This window comes from Equus caballus, chromosome 4, assembly GCF_041296265.1.
Source record: "Equus caballus isolate H_3958 breed thoroughbred chromosome 4, TB-T2T, whole genome shotgun sequence".
Taxonomy (NCBI): Eukaryota; Metazoa; Chordata; class Mammalia; order Perissodactyla; family Equidae; genus Equus; species Equus caballus.
The window spans coordinates 4,071,894-4,089,934 of record NC_091687.1 but is presented as its reverse complement, the minus strand read 5'-3'; the positions used below and the strand labels follow the sequence as shown (position 1 = coordinate 4,089,934).

The 18,041-nt window shown below is 41.7% G+C and overlaps 1 protein-coding gene across 3 annotated transcripts in view; it reads left to right on the top strand.

The window, feature by feature from the left end:
* The window catches only part of SLC26A5 (solute carrier family 26 member 5), a 48,868-nt gene extending 32,526 nt beyond the window's left edge, over positions 1 to 16,342 (top strand). For 2 of the 3 annotated variants that reach the window (XM_005609048.4, XM_070265356.1), the window contains 11 exons: positions 1,154 to 1,301; positions 2,335 to 2,448; positions 3,268 to 3,345; positions 4,012 to 4,107; positions 4,330 to 4,436; positions 8,083 to 8,152; positions 9,197 to 9,289; positions 9,989 to 10,096; positions 12,986 to 13,186; positions 14,066 to 14,120; positions 15,187 to 16,342. In XM_005609048.4, coding sequence (XP_005609105.2) covers positions 1,154 to 1,301; positions 2,335 to 2,448; positions 3,268 to 3,345; positions 4,012 to 4,107; positions 4,330 to 4,436; positions 8,083 to 8,152; positions 9,197 to 9,289; positions 9,989 to 10,096; positions 12,986 to 13,186; positions 14,066 to 14,120; positions 15,187 to 15,371 — 1,255 coding nt within the window. In that variant the 3' untranslated portion in view covers positions 15,372 to 16,342. The remainder of the gene's footprint in view (positions 1 to 1,153; positions 1,302 to 2,334; positions 2,449 to 3,267; positions 3,346 to 4,011; positions 4,108 to 4,329; positions 4,437 to 8,082; positions 8,153 to 9,196; positions 9,290 to 9,988; positions 10,097 to 12,985; positions 13,187 to 14,065; positions 14,121 to 15,186) is intronic. The other variant, XM_070265357.1, reaches the window with a different exon arrangement.
* The last annotated feature ends 1,699 nt before the right edge of the window (positions 16,343 to 18,041 follow it).

The window sequence follows — 18,041 nt, the reverse complement described above, 5'->3', positions numbered from 1 at the left end:
CATGTGAAGCATGTAGTACATAATCTAGGCTTAATATATTTTAGGTTCCTTTCTCCCCCTCCCTTCCCTGGCTCGAGAACTTGGGACATCCCCTTCGTCTCTGTGTTATGACATCATAAGAGAAATGGGCATAGAGGGTGGGTTCTTCATGGCTTTCGTTGTACTTAGATGATGAGCCTTTTGACCTTGGACAAGTTGCTTAACCTCACTATCCCTGATTTTCCTCATCTTTACTGTAAAATGGGGATTATAATGATGCCTAGCTCTCAGGGATATTGGAGGTAAATAAGCACAGAGCCTGGCACAGAGGAGGCACCTAATAAACAAACGATTGTTATTGTAATTATAATAATATTGCGCATCAATTAATTGATTCTTGTTATTATTATCATTTAGCCCAGTGCCTTGAATTGGAGCAAGTGCCTCTGAGAACCTCTGTTGCCCTTCCCCCATGCCATTCTAGGGAATCTCTATTCTGTTCCTTTAAGACAAATGTTCCAAACTACAAAAATGGACCCAAAAATTAGGTTCCCCATTGTGGGGCTCCAGGAGTCACACTCTCGGCCCCTCCAGTTTCCCAGGCTTCCCAAGTGAGACAAAGGGAGTAGAATCTGCTCCATTCCCACCTCAGAACTGCCCCGCGGGGATCCTGGGCAGAAGCAGAGCCCTTGCATGAAATAGCAGGAACCGAGAGCAGCGAGTGCCTCCTGTTGCTCGGGCAGTAATTCTCCTCTGAAGTAGCCCTTGTCCAACAGCGTCTCCACCTCCGTCTTTGGTTCGAATGTCTTGTTACGTCCAAACACCTTGCTGACCCTCTCTTCTTCCTGTTCTGTGTCTTACACCTGCCATGTGGGATGCCGTGAGGTATGGGGTTCCTCCTTTTCTAAATAACGCAGCATCTGATGTCTGCTGAGAACCCATTCAGGTAGAAAGCCGGCACGCGGGGGATTCTACCAGAGTGGAGAAAGAACTTTCCACCTGGAAAGAACCTCTGTGTCAAGGAGAGCCCTCTTTTCTGCCAAACCAGAGCAAACAAGTACCCAGGCATTGATCTCCTCACTTGCAATAATGCCCCTCTGAAATGCTCCCTTCCAGTTGCATGTTTTTCCCCAGTGGTCGCAACGCCCAGGTTAAAGTCAGCTTCACCTTTCAGCCTGCTCCCTCCAGCCAATCCGGACACCAGCCTCTTCCACCTAGTGTACGTGGATGCCATCGCCATAGCCATCGTTGGATTTTCAGTGACCATCTCAATGGCCAAGACCTTGGCAAATAAACATGGCTACCAGGTTGATGGCAATCAGGTAAAAACATTAATTTCCTGCAGATGTTTCGTAGTGGTACAAGCATTGTGCTCTGTTATGGAAGGCAGATGAACTGGATTTCTCTATCGGCTAGGAAAACTTTTGGTTTGACGGTGGATGTATTTGAAGCATGTATTTATTCAGCACTACAATTTTTTTCATGAGTTATGTGTATTGGTCATCAGAACACCGAGGTTCGGAGTCCTATCTCACCTGATGGGCAGAGGTCCAGCCAGAAAGGTGAAATCTCCAGTCTGAGGCTTCCAGTTTGCTGTACTCCTGTAGACATTATCCCTATTTTTAAAGCTCACAGCCTGAGAATAAAATGTCTTTCCAGACCAATTTACTCCACAGGAAGCCTTCTCTTTGCTCATTGAACTTTGAGTATGTGATTCAACACTCAAACTCCACAATATAGTCTTTGCTGCCTTCTTTTATAACATAGCTACAGATAAGGTATTTAATCCGAACCCTGAGCTATGGTTTTGGCGTGACAACGTCTGTTTTAACACACTGTATTTCTCAGAGGAGGCTAGATGCTCCACATTCAGAGGAGACACAGTGATCCAACTAGGAAGACCAGAAGCATCCCTGAGAGCAGGACTCACTGGTCCCAGCAGGACACCGGCATATGCTTGTTGATGAGCAAGAGCCCAGGCATTTAAAAGATGCCATTAGTCCTATACGCCAATAACTTTCTCTTAAACCACAAAAATGTTTTGTCCTTTTGGCTGCAGTTTTCTTTTTTTTTTTTTTTAAAAAAAGCATTATTTGTGTAGAGTGTGTTTGGGAAAGAGAGGGCTGGGTGGTGAGCACAGCATTTATCTTCAACAGAGTAAAAATTCAAAGTGTTTTTCTCCCACCTTAAATTATGCAATAATTCCTATTTTGAACTCATGCTAAACAAATTCTTGTATCTGAAAAGAGAATGAAGAGACAGCCTGTACTGCTGGGAATGTGTATTACATAAGCATCATGCCTTCCTTCCTGGAGAATGACCGCTCTCTTTTCTGCTTTGTTTCCACGTGGGAAGGAGCTCATTGCCCTGGGCCTGTGCAATTCCATTGGCTCCCTCTTCCAGACTTTTTCAATTTCATGCTCCTTGTCTCGAAGCCTTGTTCAGGAGGGAACTGGAGGGAAGACACAGGTGCGTATACAACCGGCCTCAAAGGGATGATGATTAGGGTGGCCAACTTTAATCCCTTGATTCTGTTCAGAACCCAAACAAAGCTGCCCTGCCTGAAGATCCGTGCTCTAGTGGGCTGTGTAGTGAATCAGACAAAGGCGTGATTGGTTGACACAAACCACAGGGAACTGAATCTATAGGAAAGAGGTATATTCTCCAATTAAATCAAAAAACTGTACAACACTCCCGGCTACCAGTAGACCTCAAGGTTCAGACATAGGACGTTGTCATGAAAGCCTGAGACTGAGTATGGGCAGGATGCCAGCAGCGTGCAATAGAACTTTCTGCGGTGATGGAAATGTTTGGTATTTGCACCATCCAATTCGGCAGCCACCAGCCATGTGTGGCTCTTGAGCACTTGAAGTGTGGCTAGTGCAACCAAGACCTGAATTTTTCATTTTATTTAATTTTAATTTTTTACACTTAAATGGCCACATGTGGCTGGTGGCTGCCACATTGGACAGCAAAGTCTTGTCTGAACTCTTGGCCCTCCTGGGTCTCAGGTCAGCACCAGACATCTCCTTTGCCCCACCCTGGCAAGGGCATTTCAGTGAGCATATTTAAGCATTTCAGTTCTGTTTAAAAGCTGTAAGAGGAACCAAAATTTTAGAGAGGCAGTGGGAAGGAGTTATTGGTTTATGTAATGGTTTTGGGTGACTTATTTGAATCCGTATTTCCTTGATCTTCCCACAGTGATTATCAAAAGACTCAGACCAGCCTGTGCCCTGCCTCCCACTCAGCTCCCCTAAAAGCCGCTTCCCTGTGTCTTCTCTCATTCAGCTTGCAGGTTGCTTGGCCTCGTTAATGATTCTGCTGGTCATTTTAGCCACCGGATTCCTGTTTGAATCGTTACCCCAGGTGTGTACCTTGGACTTGGTGTGATGTTTTTCCATGGGTAGAGATTTTGCTCCTTTGGTTAATTTTTTTTTGTGGCTATCTTGTGGGTTCTGACTGTAACCCCAGGAAGGTGGTATGAGAACGGGCGAAGGCCGGGACCAAGATCCTGCTCCACAATCTGCCAGCAGCTGGGACCTTGGGAAGCCTTCTCAACATTTCTGTTCTCAGTTTCCTTCTCTGGGCTTTGGACTGGCTGGTCTCCAAGGTCCCTTCTCTCTTTGATCTTCTATGACCCTATACTTTCACTAAAAGTCTGGGATGGCGCACACTCAGAAGACATTTGTTTACTGATATATTAACCTAGTAGAATCAGGAATGATCTGAAGTAGAGAAAATCATAATGGAGGAAGACCACAGGTGACATAATTCCTTGAGTACCGAGTTTAGTTCTGAACCTCTTGACCACCAAGCAGGTTTGCTACTAGGATATAAGCCTGGTTTTCCAAGGCCCATTTTAGCTAAGCAAGTCCTGAAAATCCAGGCGTTCATGGCTCCCAACATACTGTCAACTGCCATGTAGGAAGTGAGAGGGGAGCGGACATGGGGAGGGCAGGAGGACAGTGAGGAGCCAGCAGAGGGGTCTCGGGACACAAGAGGAGAGGCATGCGTGCTTGTGCTGTGTTTCAGGCTGTGCTGTCGGCCATTGTGATCGTCAACCTGAAGGGAATGTTCATGCAGTTCTCAGATCTGCCCTTTTTCTGGAGAACCAGTAAAATAGAGCTGGTGAGTAACAAAGGTGACTGTCTGGTGTCTATGTCATAGCAACGAGTGGATTAGTGCGGATAAAAGTGTGAGGAAGATAAGGTAGTGCATTCAGTTGCTGTATGCAGGATGCAGTTGGGCAAGGTTAGGTACCGTGTGTGTGTGTGTGTGTGTGTGTGTGTGTGTAACTCCTAGGAAATTTTTATTAGTGATTCTACATCAAGCTTTCTGCCTTTCCTTCAGACCATCTGGCTTACCACTTTTGTCTCCTCCTTGTTCCTGGGATTGGACTATGGTTTGATTACGGCCGTGATCATTGCGCTGCTGACCGTGATTTACAGAACACAGAGGTGAGTGCACAGACTGGAACGGTGTGAGAGTCCTGCCTGAGGTCGCAGCACTGACTCTGAATGTCGACCAAAGCTTGACCTGGGAAAAATAGAGCCCTTTGGTTATTTCTGATCAGCATGAGAGGGAGCCGAAGACTCATGGAGCCTGTTGACTAAATAAATGAAATGGCAAATAAAAAACTCACTATAATCTTGCCAGATGCTCAACTCTGTCACCATTTATACTTCCATTAGTGATTCTCTTAAAAGAGCCTGATTTCCACCATTGTTCGTACCATTCTGGGCCCAGTGGCACGCTGGCTTATGTACTCTCTTCTGAATGAACTGGGTGTTCTTGCACTTTGCTTTGGCGCTGGGTGATGACATGGCTTTTGATGACACGGAGCAGACTCTGACGCCAATGTATCACATGCAGGTCTTCAGTTTTCCCTTCCTCCACCCTGAACTGTGATTGCCTGTCATCTCTTCTCCCTAGTAGGAAGCTGAGCCCACTGGGGAAGGTATAAAATAACTTTAAAAAAAATACCATGTTCGTGGTAAAAAATAAAAGAAATCATCATAAAGAACAAAAAGGAAACGTGTTTCTATAGACAGAGCCTGACTTTCAGACAACCCTGGGCTCAAGTCCTGGCTGCCCGCTCTATAAGCTCTGTGACTTTACATAACCTCTCAGAGCCTCAGTCTCTGCATCTGTGAAATGGGACTAATACTTGTTACCTCAAAGAGTTGCAGTAAGGTTCAAATGAGAATAATGCATACAAAGGGCTTAGCACAGTGTCTCACACGTGCTGTCCACCAACAAATTTAACACAAGGGGGAATGAAAATGAGGTTAGTCTGGTTTTTCCTATAGTTGCAGATCTCATGGTGCTTCTTAAAGTTTTGATGGTGGTGTGTTGAAAGGTTACTGGATGGGAATGTTGACCTTTATCTTCAAAATGGTGGGGTGCTCCCCGCTCTCCAGAGTAGGAAGTGAGCATTTCCCTCATCAAAAATGAATTGAGGGAAGTGTTAACAACATGTGGGATCTAAAGTCAAGATGAGAATTAAACTGCTTTTAATAACAAACTCTAACACTGTTGCCCATATTTATGTAAAAGAAGTTCCCCCCGTTTTTATATAGAACTGTATGAGTACATGCAAGAGTTCTTCATCTCAGAGCTTTGGTGAGCATCATGAGTTAGATAAACCCTGTCTATATCCTGTAACAAGCCACGGTATAGAACTTGAATTTTTTTTTACTTTTTTGTTTTCTTTGTTTTTCGTTTGCTTTTTTTTTTTTACTTAATAGGATTTTATGGTTTCCTGTCATAAATTTTGAAGTTGAGCAAGTTTTTTAAAAAATGCTTTACTTCTCTTATTCCCTCAAATAATTAACTAAAGTTCATTTTGTATGTTCTGTCCCTTGTTGGTGATTTTGCTGGGTCTTTGTAGGCTAGGGTTTGGGAGACCAGTGCTCCAGTGTTTATTTTCACGTGGCGTCTTTTTCTGTAATTAGGGCACACTGTCCAGAGATGACTTTGGCTTGTTTTCCAAATGCCCAGATCCCTTTACGGCACACACAGTTAAAGGACAGCCAGTTCATTCAGCGACATCCATGGGGGCACTGAGGCTGCTAGAAATATGGCGGAAACTCAGCTGCTGCCCCCACAGAGCTCACCGTTTGGTCACTGTTATGAAAGACATTAAAATATTTATAATCTCCATTGAAGGAATGTTTTTTGAGGGACCAGTATGTTCTCAGGGAAATGCTAGACTCTAGGGATATTGCAATAAATAAGACATGGTCCTTTCCTTCAAAAAGGTTGCATTCTCCTAAGGATGACAGACGCGTATAACGACAATGATGCTACTCATGATAGTGAGGTAATGGGGACACTAAATTATTGTAGTTGGTTATGTGCCCAGCTCTGCACAAAGATCCATGCTTCATGTCATTTCTTCCTCACGGCTACATCCTCATGGATAGCATCCCCATTTGTCAAATGTGGAAACCGAGGCCTAGAGAGGTTGAGACACTTACCGAGATCACACAGTATGTGGTGGGCAATGATTTACATATGAGTTTTTGTGAATCCAGAAGCTGACTCTTTGTCAGCCTTTCATAATCCATCTTCAGGAAACTGGAATACGTGGTTATGAGTGCTTCAGTAGGTGTGTGAGCAAGGCACAATGTGATGATAAGCATAACAAATGCCCAAATAAAGCTGCATGGGAGTTCATAGAAAGAGCCTTCCTTAGGGAAGAAATAAGTCGCTGGCCTTCGCTGGGAGCAGTAGTGTTCAGAGCTGAAGAAATGGGGTTCCTGAGCACTCAGGGTGGTCAGGAAGGCCCATTCCTCATCTGCCTGCTGGAATCCGCATACTTTGAGGCCCAGCTTCCCTGTGCACTTGCCACAGTGCTCAGTCCTCCCCCAGCACCTCACGTGTCTCCCCGTTATTTGTGTACTTGCCTGATGCTTGTGTGCGTCCCTCACGCCCCGCTCCCCGCACTAGACTGCAACCTGTAGACAACATTTCAGTGCTCTTATAGGTTTCCTCATCATTGAGAACTCAACTGAGAACCTTGCCTTTTATCTACAGTATCAGTCATTGGTGGTGTGTTTGTCTCAGACGCTACCTGACTGTGAGCATCTCGGTTGTGGAGGCGATGTTCCCAGAGCCCAGTACCAGGCACATAGTGTGTGTTCTCTGAATGCCCGTTGAGGGAATCCACCCAGAAAAACAGCGAACGTTTGTACTATGTATTCTAACCCACAAAGCGCCTGCACACACATGCTGAGAAGCACCAGGGCACGGTGGCAAGACCATGGAATGTCAAATCCAAGACCCGGAGCCGTATTCTGGCTGTGCCAAGCTCTCTGACCTTGAACAACTCACCTAACCCCACTGGGCCTCAGTTTCTCATCCACACGATGGCACAAGAAAGCCAGTAGGGCCGTTCATAGGATATAATAGAGTAATAGGTGCCCAAGAAGCAGTATCTGTCATCATTACAGTATCTAATTTGAGCCAGACTGTCCTGTAAAAAGAGTTAGGAATTTGGGCTTTCAAAAAATAATATTTAAAACCTATTCAAACCAAACTTAAGAAAATTTCTGTGCTAATTTGAGAGTTCTGTTTTCTCCCCACACCTTCAGCTGATGACCCCCCGCCATGAGTCAGAGACTCTTAGTACAAACAAAATTAAGGTGTCTTCTCCTACTTTAGAATTAGAGCAGGAAGACACTTCTGTCTACTGAGTGGCCTGAGAACTGAGTCACACGTGTCCCTGGCATGACGAACTCTGTGCACTTCATTTTGGCCTCCATCTTTAAATGCCCGAGTCTTTTGTCCTGATCAGATTGTGTGTGTGATGTGTATGGTCTGTGTAGTGGCAGGGGGTCTGTGTGGTGCGAGGTGTATGTGGGGTGTGTGTGTGTGTGTTGTGTATGTGTTTGGGAGGTGTGTGGGGTGTCTAGGCTTGGAATGGCGCTGGGAATGTGCTATTAAGTGGAGCCCTTAAAAAAGACGCCATATCAGGATCAAGTATTCCTGGATTCATTAGCAAATCCGTACGTGACCTGTAAACGTGCAGAACCTCATGGTTCTGTCGTGTGCTGCACCTCCGCACGCTGGGATCTTAACACACTCACTCTCTGTCCTCAGTCCGAGCTACAAAGTCCTTGGACAACTTCCTGACACTGATGTGTATATTGACATAGACGCATTCGAGGAGGTAGGACCTTTTTCTATCGTTTTTTTAAGCATGTGATGTCGTCAGCTAACTATTATTTTTACCTAGGACAAAAAGGGGTGAAAAGGACAGAGGTGTAGTGGTCAGAGGGAAGTGCCTGAACTTTGATTTACTATCCAGGTTTAGTTTTATGGTTTATACTATGCATTAATTACTCAGCTTCCTAATATTTATTTTTCCTCTTTCTTTAATGAGGATAAATATATATTCTTGGAATTAAATTATATGTTTGGAAAATACTGAAACTAAGTGGATGGTTTGTATATGCATGATTTTCTCCTGATGGTGAAATCCTAACGTTAACCACGTGAAAAGCACAGGCAGTGTGAGGCTGTGGAATTCTACCACTCCATTTTTAACGGACATTTTGAATGTTCTTTTCTTATGTGGAACCTCAAAGGCTTTTACAAATTCTTTTGAAACTGGTTTTGTGTTTGTTTTGTTTTATGCTTGGGAAGAAATTCTCAGACTCACTATAAGGTATTAGGAAATAGGACTGGTGTTAGGATGGCTGTTTTTTCCTCCTTCTGAAGAATCGTGTGCTGAATTTCTTGTTTCCACACCACATTCTGGAGTTCCACGAGGCCTCTTGATAAAATATTCACTCTGTGTCCCTTGGGTCGGTTTCGACTCCTGCCTGCGGTCCATGAATCAGCCAGTGTAAACCTCTGTGCACTTTGTTTCTCTTCTTCTCACAGGCTGAGTAGCAGCCTCCCCTCTCCTATCCATTTTTTTTCTCTTTTTAAATATTTTTCACTTCCTTCTTCTTTGTACGTTATGATAAAAATAAAACAAGGAAAGACTTTTAAAAGAAATGGAGAGAGACGCATTTTTTAAAGGCTTTTTTCTCACTCCTCCTCCCTCCAGAGCGTGAGTACACAGAGTCAAGTGATGTCATTTCCTCTAAACACAGTGACGGCCCTCAGCAACCTCTGTATTAATTTTCAAGGTGGAGGAGGGAGGCAGTTGTAATTTTGATTCTGAAATGTTCCCATGTGTTAAATTCACTAACATTTTGTTTCTCAGGTGAAAGAAATTCCTGGAATAAAAATATTCCAAATAAATGCCCCAATTTATTATGCAAACAGCGATTTGTATAGCAGTGCATTAAAAAGAAAGGTGAGTCGTGAGAAATTGAGTGATTATCTCTGAGGAGGGGACCTGTGGATTCACAGGGACGCGAGGGTCACTTAAATGTCTTGGTTTACCTTTTATACTATTTCCTTCTCTTTTTTTTTTTATTGTGGTAAAATATACGTAGCATAAAATTTACCATTTTAACTATTTCCAACTGTACAACTTAGTGGATGGATTTAAGTACATTCACTTTGTTGGGCAACCGACGCCACTGTTCATCCTCTTATCATATGCGTGTATTACCTTTTCAAAAAAAATTTAAGAAAAAAGAGTAAAAAAATAATTTTAGGTTTCTTACTCTTAGGATCATGTGGGTTCTTCGGTCATGATTAGAACTCGACCCCTTACTGCCCAGTATATAGGAAAACCTTCCAATCGACCCACAGAGTCTCTGAAATAAAAGAATCTGAGAGATCTAAGTTTGAGAAATACTGCTTTAAAAATTCTCTTTAATACTTTAGCTTCTGGTTGTCTTGAATCAAGACCAAGAGTAAGGAAGGCACTAATGTTCTTTTCATGAGGGAGGAACGGTTCAGGGCATCTGGGGGAACGGCGGAGCAAGGGTGGGGGGTCATAAGATGGCATAGAAAACAGGCAGAGGGGGAGATTTGAAGATTAACTGCATGTGAGTGGGTCCCTGGGAGCCAAGAAGTGATTTTGCGTCTATTGCTCTTCTGGAAGACTGGCGTGAACCCGGCCCACATAATGGGAGCTAGGAGAAAGGCCATGAGGAAGTATGCTAAGGAGGTCGGAAATGCAAATATGGCCAACGCAACCGTGGTCAAAGTGGTGAGTGATCTCCTCGTTGTCATCTTCCCTTCCTCTTGACCTGCAGTGCCCCCCGCCTTTGTTCATGGGTGCAGTTTAACACGGCAGGAAGGCCCTAAAATAGGAAAGCTTAGAAACAATCTCGGTATCCTTTGTATGTTAAAGATACATGCTAAGGTCAGTTATGAGAATGCTTCTGAAATAAGTAGTGATAGGAGCCCAGGGAAACATGGTTTTAAACACAGTGCCTTAATAAGTTTTACCATTAGTACCTTGTCATAGATTCATTTGGCTGATAGTAAAAAAAAAACCTCAAAGCCTGGTTTTTTTGTTTGTTTGGGGTTGTTTTGGTTTTTTTGTATTAGCACTTTTTTTTTAATTGAGGTTATAATAGTTTACAATATTGTGAAATTTCAGTTGTACATTATTATTTGTCAGTCATCTTATAGGTGCATCCCTTTAGCCTTTGTGCCCCCCACCTCCCTTCCCCCTGGTAACCACTAAATAGTTCTCTTTGTCCATGTGTTTGTTTATCTTCCACATATGAGTGGAATCATGCAGTGTTTGTCTTTCTCTATCTGGCTTATTTTGCTTAACATAATACCCTCAAGGTCCACCCATGTTGTTGTGAATGGGACATTGTTATCATTTTTCATGGCTGAGTAGTATTCCATTGTGTATATATATATACTACATCTTCTTTATCCAATCATCAGTCGGTGGGCACTTGGGTTGCTTCCACGTTTTGGCTATTGTGAATAGTGCTGCAATGAACATAGTGGTGCATAAGTCTCTTTGAATTGCTGATTTCAAGTTCTTTGGATAGATACCCAGTAGTGGGATGGCTGGGTCACGTGGCATTTCTCTTTTTAGTTTTTTGAGAAATCTCCATACTGTTCTCCTTAGTGGCTGCACCAGTTTGCATTCCCACCAACAGTGTATGAGGGGTTGCTTTTCTCCACATCCTCTCCAACATTTGTTATTTTTTGTCTTGGTGATTATAGCTATTCTGACTCGAGTAATGTGATATCTTAGTGTAGTTTTGATTTGCATTTCCCTAATGACCAGTGATGTTGAGCATCTTTTCATGTACCTATTGGCCATCTGTTTATCTTCTTTGGAGAAATGTCTGTTCATATCCTCTGCCCATTTTTTCATCAGGTTGTTTAATTATTTGTTGTTGAGTTGTGCAAATTCTTTATATACTATGGAGATTAACCCTTTGTTGGATATATGATTTGCAAATATTTTTTCCCAGTTGGTGGGTTGTCTTTCATTTCAATTCTGTTTTCACTTGCCTTGTAGAAGCTCTTTAAAAGTCTGGTAAGTCCCATTTGTGTATTCTTTCTATTGTTTCCCTTGTCCAAGAAGACATAGTATCCGAAAAGATCCTTTTAAGACGGATGTCAAAGAGTGTACTACCTACATTTTCTTCTAGAAGTCTTACGGTTTTAGGTTTTACCCTCAAGTCTTTGATCCATTTTAAGTTTATTTTTGTGAATGGCATAAGAGAATGGTCTACTTTCATTCTTTTACATGTGGCTGTCCAGTTTTCCCAATACCATTTGTTGAAGAGACTTTCCTTCTTCCATTGTATGTTCTCAGCTCCTTTGTCGAAGATTAGCTGTCCATAGATGTGTGGTTTTATTTTTGGGCTTTCAATTCTGTTCCATTGATCTGTGTGCCTGTTTTTATACCAGTACCATGCTGTTTTGATTACTGTAGCTTTGTAATATATTTTGAAGTCAGGGATTGTGATACCTCCAGCTCTGTTCTTTTTTCTCAGGATTGCTTTAGCAATTCAGAGTCTCATTGCCCCATGTGAATTTTAGGATTCTTTGTTCTATTTCCATGAAGGGTATCATTGGGATTCTGATTGGGATTGCATTAAATCTGTAGATTGCTTTAGGTAATATGGACATTTTAACTATGTTTATTCTTCTAATCCATGTGCATGGAATGTCTTTCCATCTCTTTATGTCTTCATCAGTTTCTTTTAGAAAAGTCTTGTAGTTTTCATTGTACAAGTCTTTCACTTCCTTGGTTAAATTTATTCCAAGACATTTTATTCTTTTTGTTGCAATTGTGAATGGGATTGTGTTCTTGAGTTCTCTTTCTGTTAGTTCGTTATTAGAGTATAGAAATGCAACTGATTTATGTGAGTTGATTTTGTACCCTGCAACTTTGCTGTAATTGTTGATTATTTCTAATAGCTTTCTGATGGATTTTTTAGGGTTTTCTATATATAAAAACGTGTCATCGGCAAACACTGAAGTTTCACTTCTTCATTGCCTTTTTGGATTCCTTTTTTTTTCTTTTTCTTGCCTAATTGCTGTGACCAAAACCTCCAGTGCTATGTTGAATAAGAGTGGTGAGAGTGGGCACCCTTGTCTCGTTCCTCTTCTCAGAGGGCTGGCTTTCAGTTTTTCCCCATTGAGTATGATGTTGGCTGTGGGTTTGTCATATATGGCCTTTATCATGTTGAGGTACTTTCCTTCTATACCTATTTCATCGAGCAGTTTAATAGATGTTGGATCTTGTCAAATGCTCAAAGCCTGGATTTGTTGTTCAGGTTTATGGTAACTTGCAGTCTGTCATGCTGAAGTGAATGAACTATTTTAGAAGTTAGGAGAAAATGGATATGATGACCAAGGAGAGTAGATTTCATTGAATAAAAAAAAAAAAAAACAGAGGAGGAAGAGATGAAAAGAAACTGAGCTCAAGTTGAATATTATGTACACATCCTTTTTTTGTCACATTACAAGGCTGGGATATGGCAAATATTTTAGAAGAGATCTGGTATAGTCAGTAGCTTGAGAATATAAGGACTAACTTTCCCTTGCAAATCTCTCTCAGAACCAAAATGTGAGTTGTTCATAGAATTCTGGTTTGGTTTAATTTTTGACATAGGATGCAGCAGTAGATGGAGAAGATGGCACCAAGCCTGAAGAAGAGGAGGATGAAATAAAATTTCCCCCAGTAGTCACCAAGAGCACATTTCCCGAAGAACTGCAAAGATTTATGCCCCCAGGAGATAATATCCACACCATCATTCTAGATTTTACACAAGTCAATTTTATTGATTCTGTTGGTGTAAAAACTCTGGCAGGGGTAAGCATCATCTTAAACAAGTCATTTAATATCTCCGTGCCTAGTTTCACTGTCAGTAAAATCAGAGAGTTGAACTAGGGTCCCTTTGCAACTTTTTTTATTTTATTTTTGGTGAGGAAGATTGGCCCTGAGCTAACATTTGTTGCCAATGCTCTTTTTGCTTGAGGAAGATTGTTGCTAAGCTAACATCTGTGCCAATCTTCCTCTACTTTTTGTGTGTAGGACACTGCCACAGCATGGCTTGATGAGACGTGTGTAGGTCTGTGCCCAGGATCCGAACCTGTGAACCTGGGCCACTGAAGCACAGTGCACAAACTTAACCAGTACGCCACCAGGCTGGCACCCCCTTTTCAACTTTTAAAATTCTTTTTTGGTGGTGTTATTTCCAACTTTTGCTTATGGAAAATTTCAAAAATATACAAAAGTAAAGAGCATACTATGATGAACCCCCCTGTAACTCTCACACAGCTTCAACAATTCCCCAGTTTGGGTCAGTCTTGTCTTGTTCCTTCCCCACACCCACTTTCCCCTTCTCTCATTTTGAAGCTCATCCAAGGCATCACATCGTCTGTAAATATTTCAGTATATATCTCTATAAGAAGACTCTTTTCAAAATCGTTACTGTAATACGTTTATTACACCTACATAAAATTTAACAAGAATTCTTTGATATCCCTAATCATCACTGTCCCTATAAAAATCAAAAGAAATACAAAATTATTTTTAAATGATTAGCTCAAAAATGCAGAATTATGGAAGCACAGTAGCTCAAGTGAACGAACTAGAGTGTCTTGTATCACTAAATACGCATTGATAGAAAGAGACTGGCATCTGGCAAAGAGTCAAGAGAAACTAAACTTTATTTCAACATTATTACAGATTGTAAAGGAATATGGAGATGTCGGTATTTATGTGTATTTAGCAGGATGCAGTGGTGAGTACCCTTCTAGAACGGGAAGAAGTTTTAACATTTTGGTTCTGTTTTCCTTTTCATAATAACTGCATTTGGAAACGTTTTCCCTTAATTTTAGTTTTTGGTGAAAACGGAAATTGCTCTTCTGAAAAATCCCTCTAAAGCTAGCTTTGAAATTAGCCACTTGCAGGTGGTGACATTACCAGGTTTCTTGTGGCAGGCCTCCTGAAATGGAGCTGGAGGAGAGGAGCTAATAAACCGTTGTCCTAGGCTGGTATATTTTTTAGTAATTATTTAATGGCTGCCATAAACATGTTATAGTTCTATAAAGGCACTCAGGTTTTTCCACGCAATGGTTTTGGAATACGTTGCCTGCTCTTTTGGTTTTATATTCAATTCTGGTTAAAACACTGCTTGAAAATGAAATCTACATAAAGACATGACATTTCACCTGCCAGAATAGTAAAAATCAAACATGTTTGGCCACGCGCTCTGTAGGTGTGCTGGGGGAGGTCAGGCTCTCAGACGCCGCCGGGGGCGTGCTAGAGGGGACGGCCTCTGTGGTGGCTTTCAGAAGCACACGTGCATTTACCTGTCACCCAGCAAATCGGCAGTGTGCTGCACGCCTTCAGAATGACACACGGACATGGGTAATCACAGGACTGTCTGTGAAAACAAAGAGCTGGAGAAAACCCAAGTGCCAAAAAAGGGGATCCGTTAACCTGGGGTACATCTACACAATAGAATACCAGGAGTGGTAAAAAAAAAAAAAATTCAGTAAAAAGATCGTTAAAAAAAAAAATCGAGAATAATATATATAGTATGCTATCTTTTGGGTAAAAAAAGGGGGTAAATAAGAATATATATTGACATTTACTTATATTTGCATAAAGAAATACTGAAAGAATATACAAGAAAATAGTAAAAGTAGCTTCCTGCAGCTGGGCGTGTGATGTCATGGGGACAGAGATTGGAGTCAGACTTTTTACTGTATGATTTTAATATTTGAACTATATGAAAGTTATACTTTTTTTTTAATGTTCAAGTCTGACAGAGTGTGGACTAATTTTCTTTTCTTCTTTTATAGCCCAAGTTGTGAATGACCTCACTCAAAATCGATTTTTTGAAAACCCTGCCTTGAAGAAGCTGCTGTTCCACAGCATCCACGATGCAGTTCTAGGCAGCCAAGTTCGAGAGGCGCTTGCTGAACAGGAAGCCTCGGCTCCCCCTCCCCAGGAGGACTCGGAGCCCAACGCCACTCCCGAGGCCTAGAGGGGCCCAGAGGGAGGGTGAGCCTCTCCTGCGATGACTAATTCACACGTTCTAAATACTAGACAATAGGTTTTTTCCTAAGGGTAAATCCTAGTACTCAAGGCTTGCTTTGGAGGGTGAATGACATGTAGCAAGATGTATCTCACTTGTGTTTTTTTAATTGAATATTTCAAAGATAAATTGGCCTCTTGCCTGCATTTATCGTGCAGTGACATTTCTGCCACTTATAGTCTTACCTTGTCATCCGAGCCCTTAAGAATTTATGTCCTTTAAGTACTTTACCTACAAATAAGATACGCTGTCACCAGATGGGTACTGGTTCCTCGCCTTTGTACTTGGTCTGTAATCAGAGTAATCTAACAGAGGGGGCACACCCACAATTTTCTAGAAGTTCTTCTTTAAAAATAACCTTATTATAGAAGCAATGTAAGTGCATTGCAGAAAATGAGAAAAAATAGACAAGCGAAAATAAGGAAATAAGAACATTAGATTGCCACCACTTAAAGATTACTGCAAACACCTTAATGCATATCCTTCCAGATCTTTTTCTGTGCATATATATTTACATCTTTTAAGCAAAATAAGGTGATACTCTACATAGCATTCTGTAATGTATTTTTTTTTCAGTCAAACGATCTCCACTTTCTCATTCCAGAACATTTTTACCTCAGACCATATTCAAATTTCCCCACTTGTCCCCAAATTTTTAGTTGGTTTGTCTACATCTGGTCATGTCCCTTTGAGTCCCTTAAGTCTGTCTTAATCTAGCACAGTCCCTTTTTTGATGACATTGACTGGTTAAAGAGACTGGGGCAGTTGTCCTGTAGCATCTCATCTTGCGAATGTGTCTACTTTCTCTCTCAAGGTTTTAGTTAGCTTGTCCCTTTATTCCCTGAATACTTGTAATCCATAAGGTATATCTAAAGGCATCATGGATTTGAATAAAACACTTTCTGCTGGAATATATCACAGATGAGACACATGCTTCAAATCACACCACATCAGAAAACAGACTATCTAGTTGACCTACCATTAACGGTGCTAAGATAGATCACTGGGTTAACGTGTCAGCGTAAGCCCCCATTACGTCTTCTCCTTTGTGACCAGTGGTTATCTGTGGGGGGTTCCTTTGGCACTCAGCGAATGCCCAGTTCCCCAGTGGCCATTCACCCAGGGGTTTTAACAACTAGTGATAATCCTTGCCTAAATCAGTACGTTCTTTAAGGTTTGTGAATTTTTTTTTCCAATCCTCTCATTTCTTCTGCATTTACTAGTTGATGTTTACTTCCACGTTTACTTCCTCACCTTGAGCTATTCGGTCATCTTTAAATACACTTCTTACTGGAAAGGCAGGTTAAATGTTTTATTTTTATCCATTTAATTATCAACTTCAAAGGAAGGAGTTGGTTTAATAGATGGTGATAAATTAGGTTCTTTTAGATTTCTCATTTTTGGTATAATTATAGACTCAAGAATTTTTATAGTTTTAATGTGTTTCAGTCCATTATAGGTATTCTTTTTGGTACTCAAACTGTTACACCTGTGGCTAGTAGGTGCCCCTAGAAGTTTTGTTATTGTCGCTGATAGTGAGGTAGCCCTAAAGACCATGTATTTAAGAAAGCTAACTCCGAGGTACAATTTAATATCTTCCTTAGAAGTCCATAAGAGTTATCAGTTAATTCTGCATCAAACTCACTTTTAAACCTACGAGTGAGTAAAATGCTGATTTCAAGCATTCTTTATATTTGTTCAAAAGGAGTGAGGGAGACTTTTCAGCCGATCTGTCATTGAAAGTTCTTCTCTTGTAGTTCCAACCGCCAGCTCACTGTAAATCGGAGCACAAGTGTCAGCCAACCTGCCTGAAGCCTGCGCTGCTAGGATTTCCTGCTAACAGTCAGTGTGTCTCTTTTCTATGTCTTCTTTTTTTTTTTTTCAAATAAGTATGGACAAGTTTTTAAAGATTTTATTTTTCCTTTTTCTCCCCAAAGCCCCCCAGTACATAGTTGCATATTTTTAGTTGTGGGTCCTTCTAGTTGTGGCATGTGGGACGCCACCTCAGCATGGCCTGACAAGCGGTGCCATGTCCATGCCCAGGATACGAACCAGTGAAACCCTGGGCTGCCGAAGCAGAGCGCGCAGACTTAACCACTTGGCCACGGGCTGGCCCCTCTATGTCTTCTTACTGAGTCCTTGTTTTGGTTTTCATGAAGAAAATACTGCCAGCAGAAAAGTGGTCAGATCCCAGGACAGACCTGTGTTAGCACGGGTCTCCTTGAAACCAGGCCCTCTGGTGTGTGTGCTTCAACTCCTGTCAGGTTTCTCGGTGACTTCACTAATTTAATTCAAAGCAGACCTCTCCTTTCCAGCCCGTCCTTTATCTAGGTCTGGAGTGAAAATGGATTGGCATCCAGTTATTTCCTTTGCAGTCAGCACACGCAAGATCAGATACATCTGCATTCTGACAGACTGCCTTCTGAAAGAGCTTGTAGTTGTAGCACCTCAGCCTGCACTAGAACCTTCTGTCAAAGGGCGCGCATCGTTTCAGCCGTTCAAGTGGATCATAAGATTTTAAACGTTATAAAAGATTTCATTGCATAGTCTTTAGCACTAGTCTTTGACATATGCTTTACACACAGCAGATACTCAAGTCCTAGTTATTGATACAGTGTA